The sequence below is a fragment of the Apteryx mantelli genome, chromosome 25, assembly GCF_036417845.1.
Source record: "Apteryx mantelli isolate bAptMan1 chromosome 25, bAptMan1.hap1, whole genome shotgun sequence".
NCBI classification, from domain to species: Eukaryota; Metazoa; Chordata; class Aves; order Apterygiformes; family Apterygidae; genus Apteryx; species Apteryx mantelli.
Genome location: NC_090002.1, coordinates 1846531 through 1863695, shown reverse-complemented (window position 1 = coordinate 1863695; position 17165 = coordinate 1846531). Strand labels below are relative to the sequence as shown.

The 17165-nt window shown below is 45.3% G+C and overlaps 1 protein-coding gene across 1 annotated transcript in view; it reads left to right on the top strand.

The window, feature by feature from the left end:
* Nucleotides 1-17165, top strand: part of LOC136994184 (double-stranded RNA-specific editase 1-like) — a 57069-nt gene that overhangs the window by 25519 nt on the left and 14385 nt on the right. Inside the window, exons 4-6 of the mRNA XM_067310505.1 lie at nt 1721-1889; nt 2240-2388; nt 3000-3168. Coding sequence (XP_067166606.1) covers nt 1721-1889; nt 2240-2388; nt 3000-3168 — 487 coding nt within the window. The remainder of the gene's footprint in view (nt 1-1720; nt 1890-2239; nt 2389-2999; nt 3169-17165) is intronic.

Below are 17165 nucleotides of genomic sequence, written 5' to 3'. Positions count from 1 at the left end.
TGATCTGCTGCGTGTTTTATTTGAACATTTCTTCTCTTGGCTGTTCGGTAAATAACAAAAAAGTAAATTCTATCAAAATGCCAGCTGACTAAAATGAACCTTGAGCTAACTAAGCTACGTTTCTCTAGATAGTGACTCTAGTAAGTATTTGGCAGAAATATATGCTTAGAAAATACAAAGGCTGTATGTTTCGCTACAATATCTGGGACCAGACTCTCCCCTGGAGCTGGTACGTATCACGGACGAGTCCCACCAGGGAGCTGGTTATGGCTTCTTGATTCTCAAGTGACTAACCATGGCCCCTTCCACACGTTAAGCTTTATTTCTACTGATTTTGAGGTGGTGAAGCACCTCCCCATCTCTCCTCCTTGGTTTTATCTCAGCCCCATAGGAGGGCAAGCTGGGCTGGTATTCATTTTTGCGAAGGCTGTACTTCGGTTAGGATTTATTTCATCAACAGTGACAGCTCAAACAACCCGTCCTGTTCCGTGCCACTCATCCCCTTACTAATTACTTGTTCTGCCCCGTATATTGGCACTGCCATAGGGCAATCAGGTGGTGAACAGTACTAGGGCCCTGAATTGCATTCAAAACAACGGCTATCTTCCCCATCCAGCTCACCGCATGTTTGCCCAGAGGTGTGCCAGCAGTACAGGAGTGCGAACAAGCCGCTCCAGAGCCAGAGCTGGCACAGCTGTGGATGGGACGTGCATCACATCTGGCTCTACACTGTAGCAGGCTCCCTCTGTATAGGCACCCCTAGGAACTGAGCTCATATTAAGGGGAGGATCCTAAGCCTTAGGTGCCTAAAGTCCGGTTAAATCTGTTTTGGGGTCGGTGTGTAGAATGTGGTTTCTCGGCTTTTACTTACTCTAATAACTATTCTGCGGCAGGAAGATAGCAGAGGGCATTTGGCAGGGCTGGCCGCTTTCTGCCTCTGCTGATCAAGCATTGTGAACTTCGAAGGAATTAGCGTGTGGCTTGTTGGGGCTTTTTGCTCTGTTTTGCTAGAGGGATGTAACATTTTGGACCTGCCTTTCTGAATTCTTCATACAGCTGACCTCTATTTTTTGTGACAGAGACAGTTTTCTGACTATAAAACACAAAATATTTTTAAAGATTTCACATCTAGTTGTTCTGTGCAGAATTATTTAACATCAAGGACTATATCTCTAGAAATATTATACTGCTGATAAGCTTTGCAGCGGTTTAAGCATTTAATCTTTCTTCCTACTGTAGTTCTACCTTTTCTGTTCTTGGCTTAATACCCAATCAAAATTTGTTGTTTTTTAATAAATCAGTGCCTTTTAATAAGACAAATTTCTAAAATCACAGTGGATATCTGCATATGTAGCCAAGAGGTATGTGCTGCAAGCTAGCGGGCCAACCGTGTCTCAGAAAAAAGCAGTGTCTTTGGAGTTCAGACTTTAATATCTCTTCCTGAAGCAGCAATGTTTTCCTTGCAAGTTTTCAATTTCTAACTAGTCTGAACTCCGAAATGAAGAACTCACGTGAACCATAGACCATGCTGGTATAGGCGCAGGGAGGATAGGTCTGACTGAAGCTTTTGCTATAAAGAAAGTATTGGAAAAAGAACCAATTTTTTTGAAAGGAAAACGCAGAAAGAAGCATTGTTTGAATTTTGCGGGAAGAAATCTCTTGCTAGAATGACTGTGATTTTTAATTGCCGAAATTAAAATTTTGAAATTTTGTTTTGCAGGTACAGATGTGAAAGACGCTCTGGTAATAAGTGTTTCTACAGGAACAAAATGCATCAATGGTGAATATATGAGCGATCGTGGTCTTGCATTAAATGATTGCCATGCAGAAATTGTATCTCGCCGGTGCCTGCTTAAATTTCTATATACTCAACTTGAGCTTTATCTAAGGTAAGCTTAACAAAATGTGTATTCAACTAGGTGTGAACCTGGGGAGGGAAGCGTGGAAAAAAGTATTTGGGAATCTTTTTGTAAGCTATAAACATGTAAATCAAAATAATCTGGGCTAGCAAATATGTGATGTTTCATTTCCTGATAAGTCTCTAAAAGTTCACTGGGAACGTCGAGGGCTCTCTCTTTCTTGTCTCTAGTGTCTCTTCATTTTGTTATTTCTAATAACTGTTAGAGTTATAACCATGTCTAGACATACTGTAATCATTTTAATGTCTATTGAGACTGAGCAGTTTACATTACTTATGTGTTTATTTCAGTTTTGACTATAGCTTTCTTCTCTATTTCAGCAATAAAGAAGATCAGCAAAAATCCATTTTTATCAAATCTGAACGCGGCGGGTTTAAACTGAAGGAGAATGTGCAGTTTCATCTCTATATCAGTACGTCTCCTTGTGGCGATGCTAGGATTTTCTCACCCCATGAAGCAGCACAAGAGGGTATGACAGCAATCATATTAAAGCTGTGGAGTCTAAAGCGTATTTGATCACATACAAGTGGCACAGTTAGAGCTTAGGTGTCTTCTTTCCTTTTTGTGTAGATGTGTGTTAGAAAAAGGTCTCTCCAGAAAATCCGAGTAATTCTTCCTGTATCACAGAAGTTAAGTATAGGCAGATCAACCACCTGGGCTTGAAGAGGCTGAAAATTAGTAAAGATAAGCCAGCGTGTCAGCAAGTATCCTTACAGAACTAACCAGGCCATTTTAATATTGCTGTCTCTTAATGGTTGTTGTCTGCCTGCTCATTTCTTGATCTGCTGCTTGACTTCATTCTAATACTATAATGTGCAGAACAGAATTTAAGAACTACCTGCTACATATTAATTGTTCCTTCATGGAAAGCTGGTTTAATTGCGAATGCATTTTAGGAGACACGGTGTACAAGAGAGATGTTTGATGCTGTAGCTAAATTGAAAGGAGCAATAGAAATTGTTACGCAAGTTAACAATTATGCAGGCAAGTGTCTTTAATTGACTGTTCTTATTTTAATGCCATATATAAAGTATGTTGAGAGTATTTCTGAGTTGATGGTGAGCACTTTTTGTCATATAGATCAAGGGGACAGACTTCCAAACCGCAAAGCAAGAGGACAGCTACGGACAAAAATCGAATCTGGGGAAGGGACAATTCCTGTGAGATCTACTACCACTATCCAGACGTGGGATGGAGTATTGCAAGGAGAAAGGCTACTTACCATGTCATGCAGCGACAAGATAGCTAGGTGAGATATTAGTAATTGGTCTCTGTAGTATTGTTTTTTTTATTGCTGAATAAAAAAGGCAGGTGTGCATGACATGTGCAATGAATGTGCAGGTTATCAATGGGTTTCACTGCTTAAGTGTAGTGCGAGGGGGGCTATAACCATTAATAAAGCTCTGATTCTTCACCTGCGATTGGTGTCAGACCTTCTGCTGGCTTCATAGGTGGGGCGGAAAAATTATCTGTCATTCCAGCCACTTAAAGTCAGGACAGCTTTGTTTTGTGTTTATATCACTGGAAAATATCAGAGGAATGTTTTTGGGTTTTTTTTGGCCTAACATAATACGGCATTAGCAAAACAGTGCAATAAGTACATTACACAAGTCATATTGGATAACTGCCTCTGATGTATTTACATCTTTGTATATTAGAGATACATGTGTGTTCCATGGATGGATTTAGAATTATATTGTTTCATACAAGGAAGAAATGTTTCAGTTAAAAACATGTTAATTGATGGGCACTTTTAAATTGTAACTTGAAAATGATTTAAATTTTATTTGAAATGTTTTTACTTAAATGGTTGAACTGTAATTAAAATAATATGTTTTCTAACATTAGTTCTTTTATGTACATTTATCTGATTTATTCTTTTTTCTTTTATTATTTAATTTTTCAGTTTTCTTTTTAATTGGGCATAGACAAAAGATTCACCTACAATTTAGCAAGTGTCCTTTAAATAGTATCAGAAGCATGGGAGACTTTCTAGAAAATTGTAGCATGATTTTTCAAAATGAGTCTGTATGTTTTCAGCCTCTCTATGCTTTCATAAAATGTGTAAGAGAAATGCCAAGTTTTTCAGCTGATGTTTTTAGCTTAATTTTTAATAAAAATAGCTATGCATTTTTGTCAAGTCACGGTTAGTTTGATTCAAAATTTATTGAGCATATTTTAACACAGAAAATAAGTCAGAACTTATTTGTTGTACACTGTGTATACCAAATTAACGATACAGGGTGAAGGTTATGTAATTGTTTTTTTCCTCTAGTCTTGTCTCAAGCAATCAACATCTCTACTGAATAAAGACATTTTTCTTTGTTATTTTTAAATCCCTCTGACATAAATGGCCAGGGCCTTTTTGAAGTGAGGACAGTGGGTTGTTGAAAAATAATTCTATAAAAATGGCATTTAAGTTTCTTTTAGAATTTTATCAATAACTCACCAAGCAGGTTTGCCAGCTTCACATCAGTGACTTCTTTCAGCCGTCCAATATGGTAATCATGCTGCATTCATTTGACTTCTTTTATCACGTCATCATTGCTATTAGTGAAAATAAAAAATGAAGCGAGTTCTTGAGCTAGAACACATTTGACTATTTTGTTGATTTTGTGTGATGCAGAACAGAATCCATCTCACGCTTGCCTAGCTAGCTGTCACCTCTCCTTGGGGCTAATGGGAATAATTTTGTTTGTGCCAGTGAAGGAAGCAAATAGAATCCTTTGACACAGAGCAAAGACTATATGACGGGTAAGGAGGCCCAAATTTTCATATTCTTTTTTCTTTTTTTTTTCCATCTCCTCCTTCTTCATCTTCTTCTGCTTTTTTTTTTTAATTTCCCTGACACTTATGATCATGTTTTGTCCATTTAAATTTGAAAGAATGCATTGCTATGTAGTTTCCAATATTCAGTACTGCAGAACAATTTAGCCCTTTCAGGTGTCACTAAATTTTCGATCAGGCTAAGTTGCTCCTATGGCACAGAAATAATTTCTTTAATAAAAACCTACTAAGTACCTCTTAAGTCAAACTCACGGTCAAACCAAAGCTTTATTTTGCTAAAGATTGCATTTCTTTGCACAATAAATCTTCCAGCCTAGACAATATAGGGGTAAATTCTCTTTGTGCAGGATTACGTGGGGAATCCAGTGTATTAAAATTATTGATTTCTGAACAGCTCCCTTGTATAATCCAACCTATTACTTCAAGCCTCTGAGTGCTTTGTTGCAGCCTGTTGTCTACCCCATCCTGAGCCGGTTAGGAGTATCTAAGGAACTTGCAACCTTTCTGTTATACTTCTCCGTTCCAGTGAAGAGTTGCTGACAAGTACAGGCTCTCCAGCGGCTGCTTTCCACTGCGGTGGAGTGCCAAGCCCACCGGTAGTAAGGGGATGAGCTTTGATACTCATCTGTGGGCTCCCTCTGGTTTCTCTTTACGTTCTGACTGCATGTTGGCAAACTTAAATTCACGAAGCTCTGGGTTGGATTCTGCCATGGCCTGGGATAGGACTCATGAAATGGGCTTTGGGTGTAGAATGATGTTGGTCTGCTGTTTTCCCCGAGAGCTCAGCTCGCCTTTTCTTCCCTGGCTTCTCCAGTGGCGGATACTCAGCACTCCTTACGCCACCAAAACATCCTCCTGAAGGGACAGTCCTGCTGTTCTCTGCCAGTCTTCTCTCATTATCGCAGTGGTAAAGGCAAGGTGGTGGTTTAGCTCCCTTCCCAGTCACCTGGGAAGTGAGAGAGCAAGAAGTTGTGAAACAGCCCTGTAGATTTTGCCTCAGAAAGTCCTCGCTTTACTCTGACTGCTCATCTCCTTCTGTTCTTGCTTTTGTAACCTTCTTTCACCTCGTGCTTGTGTTGGGAGAATGCTGGAGAGGTAGGGGAGAAAAGACAAAAACGATCAAGAAATCTGAAAGTTCTGCTTTAGGGAGGAAGGAGTGGTGGGGGGTCCCTGCCAGGGCACCAAACTCTAACCTGTAGTGATATCATGTGGTGTAAACCTGGAGAACAGCAAAAGGTCTGTATATGTAACAGTAGATGTAAGCCCACCTTGGATCAGAAGCATTCGAACTGGATTATTCCTAATGTGTTTAGCACGTGATGTCATTCGAGGGCAGTGTTACGGTGATTTCTATGACCAGAATAATTGGTTTGGAACATTAGTATTCATAGATTTGTTTTAAATGTATCCTGAATTTGTTCCATATATGTGTATTTTGGCTTCAGATAATTGCTTGAAGTTCTCATAAAACATTCCAGTCATAGATGGAGTATGTTTTATTGTCTTGCTGAGAAGAACAGAATGTTTTTCTCCGTGTTTTATTCCTAGGAATGATCCAGGAATTGAGAAGTGGTTTAACGTTAGATCCAGTTACTAAGGGGGAAGTCGCTTGTTCCCTTTTTGTCCAAAAGGGGAAAAATAATTATTTCTGATAATCTGTTGAGTGAAAGAACACCGCCTGCCTACACATTGGCCTTTTCTTGTCTTGTGTTTATTCAGAGTAGAAGATCCGAATGGAAGTTCCTAACTCAGTCTTTATGTCCATCTCTTGAATGGCTTTGCTCACCAAAGGCTGTGTATTCTGCAGTTATATTCATTCTCGTCCAGTATTTTTCTGGTTCGAAAGTGATTTCCAAAAGGAGAGCTTCACAGCTGAGTTAGTATGATCTCTGAATAGCAGTAGAAAGAACAATCTTCTCATCAATTCTCAATCAAAATAACAGTGGTCTATTTGAATGTATTAATTTTGATATGTGGTGACTGTGTGGCACCTAGATTAAAAAAAAAAAAAAAAAAAAAAAAAAACCACCTCAGGGAAAGTGGAAAGAAACAACTACCCAAGATGAGGTATCTAAGTCCTAACCAGTAAGACCAGTGACCTGAGTCCTGGCTCAGGCTTGGCAGCATGCAGCAAACCCAGGCAACAGCAGAAAAGATGGGACAAGTCAGAGCATTGTGGTTGCCAGCCTAGATTCAGCTGCAGCTTTCCGATTTAGCTAACTGAAAATGTGACCGCAGCATGAATAAAAAGATCTTTGCAAGGAATCCTACCGTCAAAGAACATGGACTTCTGGCATTAGTTGATTTATAGTGTGGGCTGCTACCTGACCCACTTGAACTGGAAAAGAAAAGAAACTCTGACTGCACTCCACATGCAGATGTTGCTGCCTGTTTGTGCTGCGGCTCATGGAAGGAAAGCACTGATCGTAGAGATTCAAATAATCTCTTAGACAAGGAAGCAAAGAGAAATCAGGAGTTTAGATTTGACCGAAAGAGAAATGAAAAGGTGATTCGATCAGTGAAGTCTGCTACAGTCCGCTCTGGCTGTTCCTTCTGCCAGGTAATGAAAGCGAAGTCCAGCTAGACAGGTGCCCACAGCAAGCAGATCATGACCTATGCAGCGTGAGTCTGGATTTGACTTGAAGAGCAGGAGTGTCCCTGTGCGTGAATGATGAACCACAGTGAATGGTGAACACGTCCGTTATGATGAGGCAACAAATGAGCGCACTAAGAGCCAAATGCTGGGATATTCAGTCAGATCCACTTCGGAGACACAGAGGTGAAGACTAACACAGAGGGTTCTGCAAGCATCTCTGGGGATGATGCCCGCCTTAAACTTGGCAGGCTGATCGTAGCAGTCACAGAAAGTAGAAATAAGCAGAAAAACCATGAACATAGCTAGTGCAAACACGAGCACCTTCTGTTCAGAGATAGCTAGAAACACAATCTTTAGGTTCCTAAGTTTGCAAGGTAGGAAGCAAGTCCTCTCACACCTTGGATGCACGATCATCAGGAGGGGCTCCTGGTTCACAGGGCAATTCAGAAGGCCTCAAAATCTTGTTGGTATCACAGTAGGCAAAGCCTACCTTTGAGATTATGGCCTGAGAGAGCTGCCATCTGGGCTGCAAGCCTTTGTCGTGGAGGAGGGCAGAAGATTCATATGACAAGGGAAAACACTTTCCAGGGATGGTCTGACATCTTCTCACATCTTGCAGCTTGCCCCAACCCCTCCCAGAGAGGAGTGCCCCAGAAGATACAACATGCCTCTTACTTGTCCTTTCATTGTGCTTTTTGTCTTTTTTTGAAGAAAGGAGATTTGACTGAGGCCTGTGAAAACAGAAATTAAATTGCATGAAAATATAGTTGTTACTTTGCATTATATAAAATTTCCATCCTTAGTCCCTTGCCTTTGGGTGCAAGTAAAAGCTTGACATAAACAAAATGTCTACTAAATCATTTTCCTTTTCCCATATTTATTGCTGTTTATAAATGATATTAATAAGAGTAGCTCTTTGAACTGTAACTTGTTTTTTCTCAGGATTTGCAGTCTATCATAAATATAGTTTCATTTTTCAACAGACAATTCATTTTGGTAGTTGCAGAGGATTCAGTATTCATTTTTCTGTGATAAGTTCTGACACCAATTCCATATGCACTGTTTAAAATGCAATGAGTAATGACTCAGCTCTTGCATACTTCCGTTTGCATAAAAATAAATGAGTGGTGCTGAGACACTGGTATCAACGTCATGCTTTATCGCTTACTGCTGTTAGGCTCCCTTCACTTCTGTGGTCTCTCTAAAACAGTATAAATAATGAAATTTATATGCAATTTGGGTTTGGAAAGTTCAGAGGTGAGTTTTTAACTGCAGCCTGTATTTTCAGCAAGAAGTGCACTAGCAAAGTCTGTGCTAAGGTATTGCTGCAGAGTTAAATTTTATGTTTTTTTTTCCCCATGTATTCAGAGTTGTAAAATGAGCTGTACATCATGAAGACATTAACAGACCAATAGGCATCCTTATAGGTGTTCACCATAGATGTCCTTGCCTCTGAGCACGTATTAGTCCAAAGCAGAAGTCTGACAACATAGAAAGGAAAACAGGACTCCTCTTGATTTAAAGTCAGTGTTGAGTTTCTTTGTCCTCTTTTTTAATGTAGCATAACTGAAAACTGCAAAAAGCTTAAAAGGTGTGCATTAGCCTCCAGCTTGTTAGCATCTAAGCAGTGAATATAGATTAAGGAAACCAGTAGGTATGATAATTCTGGAAAAATCAGATTTCCCTGACGTGGTGCTCATCTGTAAAATTGTAGCTCTCAGGTGAGCCCGCTGCACAGAGAATGTTCTCTCTATAAATTTCAGATTTTGAACACAATTCACGTGCAACTTCATTGCCAAACCAAAAGCTGTATGTGAATTTATGGATACTTAAGTGCAGGTGTGGCAGAACCTGAAACTGGTTACATCTGTAGGAACTGTTGCCGTGCTCTCGCCCGGACCCACGGTGCCACCAGGGGAGCGCTGCAGCCTCCTCTACTGCAGGGTCACAAAGCACAGGCCTCAATGTGAGAGATGCTAAAATGGCGTTTATTCTGGGCTGCGTGCAAGCTTACATACAGGTGCACTTCGTTTCCACCCCTAGGCTGCGCGTCACACCACGTGATCTTCCGCTACGCCTAGTCTACCACTTCTCATGCAAATATCTTGTCTATGCAGTTTCCCAAGATCCACCACATCTCCCCCCCTTTCTAGAACCTCTTTTTCCTGTACTATTAATTGATATACTCTACACTCATGTCTATCAAGCAGTTAAGCCGTACATGCCGTAAGCAATAATTCAGAATTAGCAAGCCGCAGCATATCACTATTACTACTGTGAGTGCTATCAAGCCTAGTGTTATAAGCCATTTCTAATCAAACCATGACAAGATCCACGCCCCTGTGTTGACTTGTTCCCTGTCAGGAAAGTCTCTGTCGGCCCCGCCTCGGGGTTGAACGGGATGCAGTAGTGAGCTGCTCCGTGCGCCTGTGCTCATCTCCTCCAGTATGACTCTGCGGTCCCCGGAATCATGAAGCCGGCGATAAACATCAATGCAGCCATGCAGCAGCATCCCGTCTGGCGTTGCCCTGTTCAGGATGGAATCTCACCAAGAATGATTAGTTACACCCCAGACCCTTTCGTACGTGCATTTAAGTCAGGTTTTATGCATTTCATTGGAACCCACCTTATCTGCTCCTCCCGTTTTATCGCGGCATACCCTCTTCCCTGTGATATCAGTTCCCATCCTGTCTCCCACTCCCCTTCCCCTGGGAAGCGGACCTTCACACCTGGACCCGTCGAGGGCGGTAGGTGCCCCCAATGTCTCCTCACTGGCTCCATGTGGCAATCCCCTCTGCTGTGATGGTTCAGCACATAGAGCGCGCGATGCAGTAGCATCGCCTGTTTCTCAGGAGGGATGCCTCCCCCACAGCCTTCTGCCTCAGCTAGGGATTTTATTTTACTTTTCAGTGTTTGATTGGCCCGTTCTACGATTGCCTGGCCTGTGGAGTTATAGGGCAGGCCTCTGAGTAGAACAATTCCCCATAGCTGTGCCCATTCGGCTGTGCTCTGAGAGATAAAACAGGGCCCGTTGTCCGTCTTTATCTTCGCTGGCACCCCTAGCCACGCAATGGCTAGGTTCCAGTGGCTCTGTGCCGCTCGGGCCGTCTGCTTCTGATGCTGTGTTGCGATGATCACAGTGCTACAGGTGTCTATTGTTACCGCCAGCCAAGGCTGTGGCTTGAACTCCGGGAAGTAGGTAAAGTCCGTCTGCCATATCTCATTCCCTTTTAGACCCCGGGGGTTCACCCCCGCCTCCCACAGCGGTGTTTTCTGACAATATGGGCATGCCGCGACAATTTCGCGTGCTCTGGCCAGAGGAATGCCTGAGTGCTTTGCCAGCGCGCGAGGCCCCAAATGAAGGAAGTCGTGCACCTCCTTCACCTCGGTCATCGTCCATATTCCCTTGGCGGCCCCGTCGGCAAGGCTGTTTCCTTCGTAGAAGAACCCAGGTAGCGATTGATGGCTGTTGACACGCATTATAGTGCAGGGCGCAGTCCGGCTCTGCAGCGCCTCTTCTAACATCATGCAGATATCGCTTCCTACGAATCCAGGCTGGGCCATCCTGTTTACCAGATTGTGAACGAAGACGGAATCCGTGGTGATGTTTGCATGGCTATTTGGTCCTAGCGCCAGGGCCATGCAGACCGCTTTCGCTTCCAGCCACTGAACGCTGGCTTCCTGCTGCCACGTAGCCTTGTGCCACTGCTCATCCTTATACCAAACTACTGCTGCTGTAGAGGTTCGCGACGAGGCATCCGTGAAGAACGTCGGACCCGGCTGGGGCTGTGGAAGTACCCTCGGCTTAATCTCTGGAAAGCAATGCTGAAGGCTCTCTAACAGCGCAGGGGTTTTTCCGTGCTGAAGCACTCCTCCGAAGGTATGTAGTGCCAAGACAACCTCCTCGTCTTGGGCAAAATAAGCATTCCAGGTTGCCTTAGGTATAGATGTCGCGATGACGTCCGGGTCCTTACCGAAATGCCGACAGCAAGCCTTCCGTGCTTTGGTGATTACCTTAGCGGTTGCCGCAGTGATGGGTAAGAACGCTGTACCGACTTGGTTGGAGAATAGCCACAGTAGTATCCTCACTTTAGCTGCTTCGTTCTGCGCAAGGGCCCCTATAAGGCCTGCCTTGGTTACCTTCAGCATAGCGGTGATAGGGGCCTGCGGATCCCACCTTCCCAATCCAGCTGTGGCCATTCGTTGCTCTATGTTGCGAAGACTCTTCTGGGCCTCTGGCGTAAGGTGTCTGGGCTCCCAGGGTGCCTTCCCCTTTAACAGATCGTGGAGGGGGCTCATCTCCTGCGGCATTATGCCAATGATAGGCCTCAGCCACTGCAACGCACCTACTAATTTTTGTACATCGTGTAGGGTAGTCACCTTCGGGTTCAATTCTATTCTCAGGGGCCGCACCTCCGTGGGGCTGATGCAGCACCCCAAGTACTTGATGTCGCTTCCTCGTTGGAGCTTCGCTTCTGACAGTTGCAGTCCTGCCTCCTCCAAATTCTGTTTGACCTCTTGGAGGGCTTGTTCTAAATGCTTGTCCTCTTCTGCCGCCAGGAGTATATCATCCATGTAGTGAATAATTTTCATGTCCGGCCAGTGGTCACGCACCGGCTGCAGGGCTCTGGCAACATAAGTTTGGCATAAGGCGGGCGAGTTCTTCATGCCCTGCGGTAAGACCGTCCATTGGTACCGCTTTGCAGGGGCATCCAGATTGGTATGTGGTACGGTGAACGCAAATCTACGGCAATCGTCCGGGTGCAGAGGAATCGAGAAAAAACAGTCCTTAATGTCCAATGCCACTGCTGGCCATCCTCTCGGAATCGTGGAGATCAGTGGAAGTCCGGGCTGGAATGATCCCATGCCCATCATTTGGCTATTAGCGGCTCTGAGATCATGAAGAAGTCGAAACTTCCCAGACGCCTTCTTCTTAATCACGAATATGGGAGTGTTCCAGGGGCTATAGCTCTCTTGTAAGTGTCCTGCTTGTAGCTCATGGTCTACTATTTCTCTGGCGGCTTTCAATTTTTCTTCCGTAAGGGGCCACTGCTCTATCCACACAGGTTCTTCCATTTTCCAAGTGATCTTCACGCCGCCTCCAGCAGTGGCCCTCATACTAAATTTGTGAGCTTGAGCCTCATTTGCGCCATGGCATCTCGGCCTAACAGTGAGTCAGGGATGTGCGTGACGTACGGCCAGACCCGAGCTATCAGCTCGTCGCCATCGTCGTCCTGCACGCGGATCTCCACCGGCATCATACTCCTGTACGTACTAGCCATTCCTCCAACTCCGGTTATGTAACCAGCATCCATCAAGGGCCAGCTCTCAGGCCACTGGGCGTGTGCTATGCACGTCACGTCCGCTCCGGAGTCCGCCAGCATGGTTATTATCCTCCTCCCCTCGTCACTACATCCTCCCAAGCTCAGCGTCGCCCGCACCACCGGGCGGTCACCTAATTTTACTGCCAGAGCCACGTTGGGACGTCTTCCTCTTGGACCTCTGCCACTGTCGGGCCAACTCCGGTCACACTCCTGTGCAGGGCCAAGATCTACGGGAGGGACGCCCCTTTGCGATGTCCCCCCCGCCCCCCGTTTCCCGGCAGTTTCCGCTGTTGATTTTGGGGACACTCTCGGGCTACATGCCCGTACTGCCCACAAGCCCAGCATGACCCTCGGCCTTGCCACGAGATCGGCCGGCCCTGCCACTGACAGTGTGCGCTAATATGCCCTAATCTGCCACAAGAGAAGCATCGCTGTGGTCCCTTTCTCATCTGGTCCACCGCCGAGACAAGAGCCTGTGCTGCCGCTGTTCCCTGGTTCTGTTTTTGCAGTACTGTGCGGATGACAACCGAAAGTGGTGCTCCTTTAGGGATCGTTTTCATGATGTCCTGCGTCATGGCGTTACTCTGCTGCCAGAGGCACTCCATCATGACCGGACCCTGGGCCTCAGGGGGCAAGTCTGACTCTGCAATGGCCCGTTGGAGCCTGTCACAGAATTCAGTGAAGCTCTCTGCGTGTGTCTGTTTTATCTTTGTCCAGGGTGGCTCTACCTTTACTAGCTTCCCGAGTTCTTCATACGCGGCCCGCGAAGCCTCTGTTGTGGCCATGACCTCCCGGCCTCTGAGAGCTGTCGCTTGCTGGTTCGGGGATGCGAGGTTTGCACCTCGCCCCACCAAGCGATCCAGTGTGGTACCTGCTAGGTGGTGGTTCGGGTTCCCGGCGGCAGCTGCAGCAAGGGCGGCACAACGGCCTTGCCATGCCTCCTTCCACAGCATCCAATGCGTGGGTGACAGTACCGCCCTCGCCAGCTGCCGTAGGTCGTAAGGCGTACACGCCTGGGCATGCTCACTATCCAACAACATCTGAGTTTGCTGATGTTTCAGCCCGTTCTCTTTCACCAAGGTCATCAGCCCCTGTACTATCTTGGGCTCGAGCACCACCCACTGGACCCCTTCCCCCGGTACTGCCCTTACGGGACAGACTTGCGGCACTTGCTCGAACCGTAAGCCCTGAAGGGCACATGAATCGGCTATTAGCTGCCAGTCAGTGAGTGGTATGGACTTGGCAGGGGCCGCTCCCCTTTTTGCTCCGCTGAGCAGGTCCCTCTGTTTTTCGACCTCCCGCCTTATTTCCTCTAATGCACGCAATAGGGTGTCGACCGGGGATGTTGTTACTTCTTCTCCGCCCTTCGGCTTCCCTTTCGGCTGTGTCTCTCCTATTGCACACCCCCGCAGCCTGCGCGTAACTTCTCGCAAGCCCCCGCCTTCCTCGTCGCTGCTATCTTCTCCGCTCTCCTCCTCAACCGGCAATCTCACCCGAACCTTCCTCCCTCCTTTCAAGGTCGAACTCTGGTCTCTCCGCTCTGACTGGCCGTTACCCTTCCTCCCTCGCTGCAGTGCCTGACTCTCCCCGCCTACAGCACCCTCCTCTGCCGGGGCCCACGGCAGCAGGGTCCTATCTTCCGCACTAAGCGTCTTCCTCAAAACTGCGCCAGGCACGCAATCCTCGGGTTCGGTCCCGTTGACCCCCCATCCCTCTCTGTCTTGTGCGAGATCTTGCCAGGGATACACCGGAGGCGGCTCCTGGGATTCCACTGGTAGGATCACTGGAACCTCCCCGCCCCCACTCTCCCGTTCTTTCGCCGGGGCCTCCCTCGCGCTCCGCAGGAGCATTCTTATCAGCCCCCACACCTTTAACTCCCTCGCGGATCCCCCGTCCATCGGGAACTCCGCCAGCACTGCTGTGCATTGCAGCCACAGTTCCTCCCGCAGAATCTCCATAGGAGAAGTAATCGCTCCCTCCTTTACGAGCCTCTCTACACACGCTCGTATCGCGCTCGCCTTCAGCGGCGCCCGCCATTCCTTGGCGCAGGCCATCACTACCTTACATATGGCCTCCATGGTTCCGGATCCGGATCCCTTCCTCACGCTCCCAGCGCCTGCGCCGGCCGAGCCGCCTCCTCGGTATCACGTCGGGGTCACCACTTGTTACCGTTCTCGTTCTTACTGAGGAGGCACGGGGCCTTCTCCCCAGACCCCGGACCATCACCACACAGACACCAATATGAGGAGTGGCAAAATGGCGTTTAATGAAGCGTGTCCTGCTCTTTTATAATGCTGTAAAGCCCCGCCTTCTTCTCCGGCAGCAGTGCTCCGCCCGTTACGACCTTCCCATGTTCCGCCCCGCAGTGCCTCCCTGCTCATCCTTTTTCCTCCACAGGGGTGAAAGGTTTTAATTGCTGAATTGGAGATGACAGAGTTGTCTTCCATTATCGCTTTCTTGGGACATCAAGTGCTCCGAAATAAGTGTTACACCTTGGCCGGAGTCTGCATGCTCTGCTACAGCGTGGCATTGCAGTGGAAAGGTTCATTTCTGTGTTATAAACTCAGTCTGAGAACTGGGAGATTGGAATTTGTACTAGACTTAAGTCACTTCAGTTACTTAACCCTTTCTGCTATTACTTTATGTATTAATGTGAAGAAAAAAGCTTTTACTCAGTTTTTTTCACTGGCTTGACTCAAAAGGCAGCACAGACTTTATTAAAATTTTCTGGAATAAATTTTGCTCCCTGCTGTGCACCTCAGTTTGTAGTGAACCTATACAGAACTTGGCCCGCTAACTTCAAAATAGGTTGTGATTTCACTAAACAATGTTTTTGGCCTTTTGAAAATTGATACATGGTGTTGATATAGTTTCTTTTCAGTTCATATCCATCAGCCTGATTTCTAGTACTTGTGCTAATGGAGGTGAGAAACTGTCGTTTAGCCAGGAGGAAGTATAGTGTAGAAAGGAACAACAAGAAAAGTCTCTGTGTAATCCTGCCTCTCTGACTCAGTTACAATCTACAGATCTTCACTGGGTTTTATGTTTCTCTCTGAGTTACTGCAAAACATTATGATACAAAACTAACTTAACTTTGCAGTACGTCTGCAGGTGATTTCTGATATAGGTATATTTTCCTGTGGATAACTGTATGTAATCTTATTGTAGCATTTGAAATTTAAACCTGATTTTAAAAGCCTAACAACCATCCGACCCTGCCTAAGCAATTTTAAGAGCGTGAGGTTTTGGTCATGTAAATGGATTCTGCAAACCCTGTGCTTGCAGAGAGCCAGCTGCTCCGAACCCAGTGCCCACGAGCATGTCCTTCAAATGGTGAATGCGACACAAGTGACCTTGGCAAAACCAGCACGTGTTGGGCAGTTACTGCAGAGTGGTGATGTTGTAATGCAAGCTCCTACAGTTTGTCCTGCAGATGCTTATTCAGCTGTCCAAGCTCTTCTTTTTGAGTTAATCAATATAATTTTACCAGGACAAGCTTCATCTTTCATTTTCTGTGCCAGGGAAGGGTACCAAGTTTGGGAGGTGTGTGTGGGAAAACCAGCAAAACACAAGCTCTAGAAATATTGCAATTGGTATCAATAAAAAGGCCCTGCAAAGCTTACAAAGGTTTTCTTTGGGGAACTAGGGGTTGCCGGAGGAGCACTTTGGCCTTCTGTAAAATATCTGTCCATCGCTCAAGTACTGTTCCTGAAAAGTAAAATGAAATAGGCTTAACTTGAGGAAGCTTAATTTGTGTGTCTGCAAGTTTCAGATACGGTTGTAAGACCACAATTTGCAATGCTTAGACTTGAATTCTTTCCAGATGTTTCTTCCGTAATATTATCTGTAACTGTAGTAGTCCATATGCTTCTCTATTCTTGATGTAGGTAATACTGCAAATAACAAGAAAATACCATTGAGATTTATTTGGCACTTGAAATACGTGACTGTGCTTACAAAATTCTAGTCATGATAAAGTCCTTAGAAAGGCATCTAGGCCCTGGTAAGCAATAATTTTTCACCTGATACCTTTAATCTGATGGTTTCTTATTGTTTGGCTGTTGATTGCATTTTCAGTGTTATACAAAATATGCCTTTATTCAATGTAAACTATGCCTTAAATTTTATTAGTACAGAATTTCTACTCGTTCATTAAACCCAACTTTTTTAATGACAGGTGAGTAAGCTAATGCACATTGCCTCCATTTTCATACTCAGTAAAGGTTTGCAAATAAGTTGTTTACTTGGGCTGCAATTTTTTTTTAAACCTTTTTCAAATCTTGTAGCCGGTCAAAATATGTAGTCCAGTTTCTAGCAGTAGCTAAGCAGTTGTGCTACACAGTTTCTAGCCTGAGCTGATGGTGAGGTGGAGCTGTGTCATCCCTGCCCAAGCTCCGAGAAACACTGTTAGCAAGGGTCGGATTTCCCTCTCTTTTTGTAGGGGAACTTTGCATCCGTATTAGGATGGGGCTTTTGCTAATGATGACCGTTTCGTATGAGTACAAGATCTTCCATTGTGCTAATTTTTCTTTTTTTCAA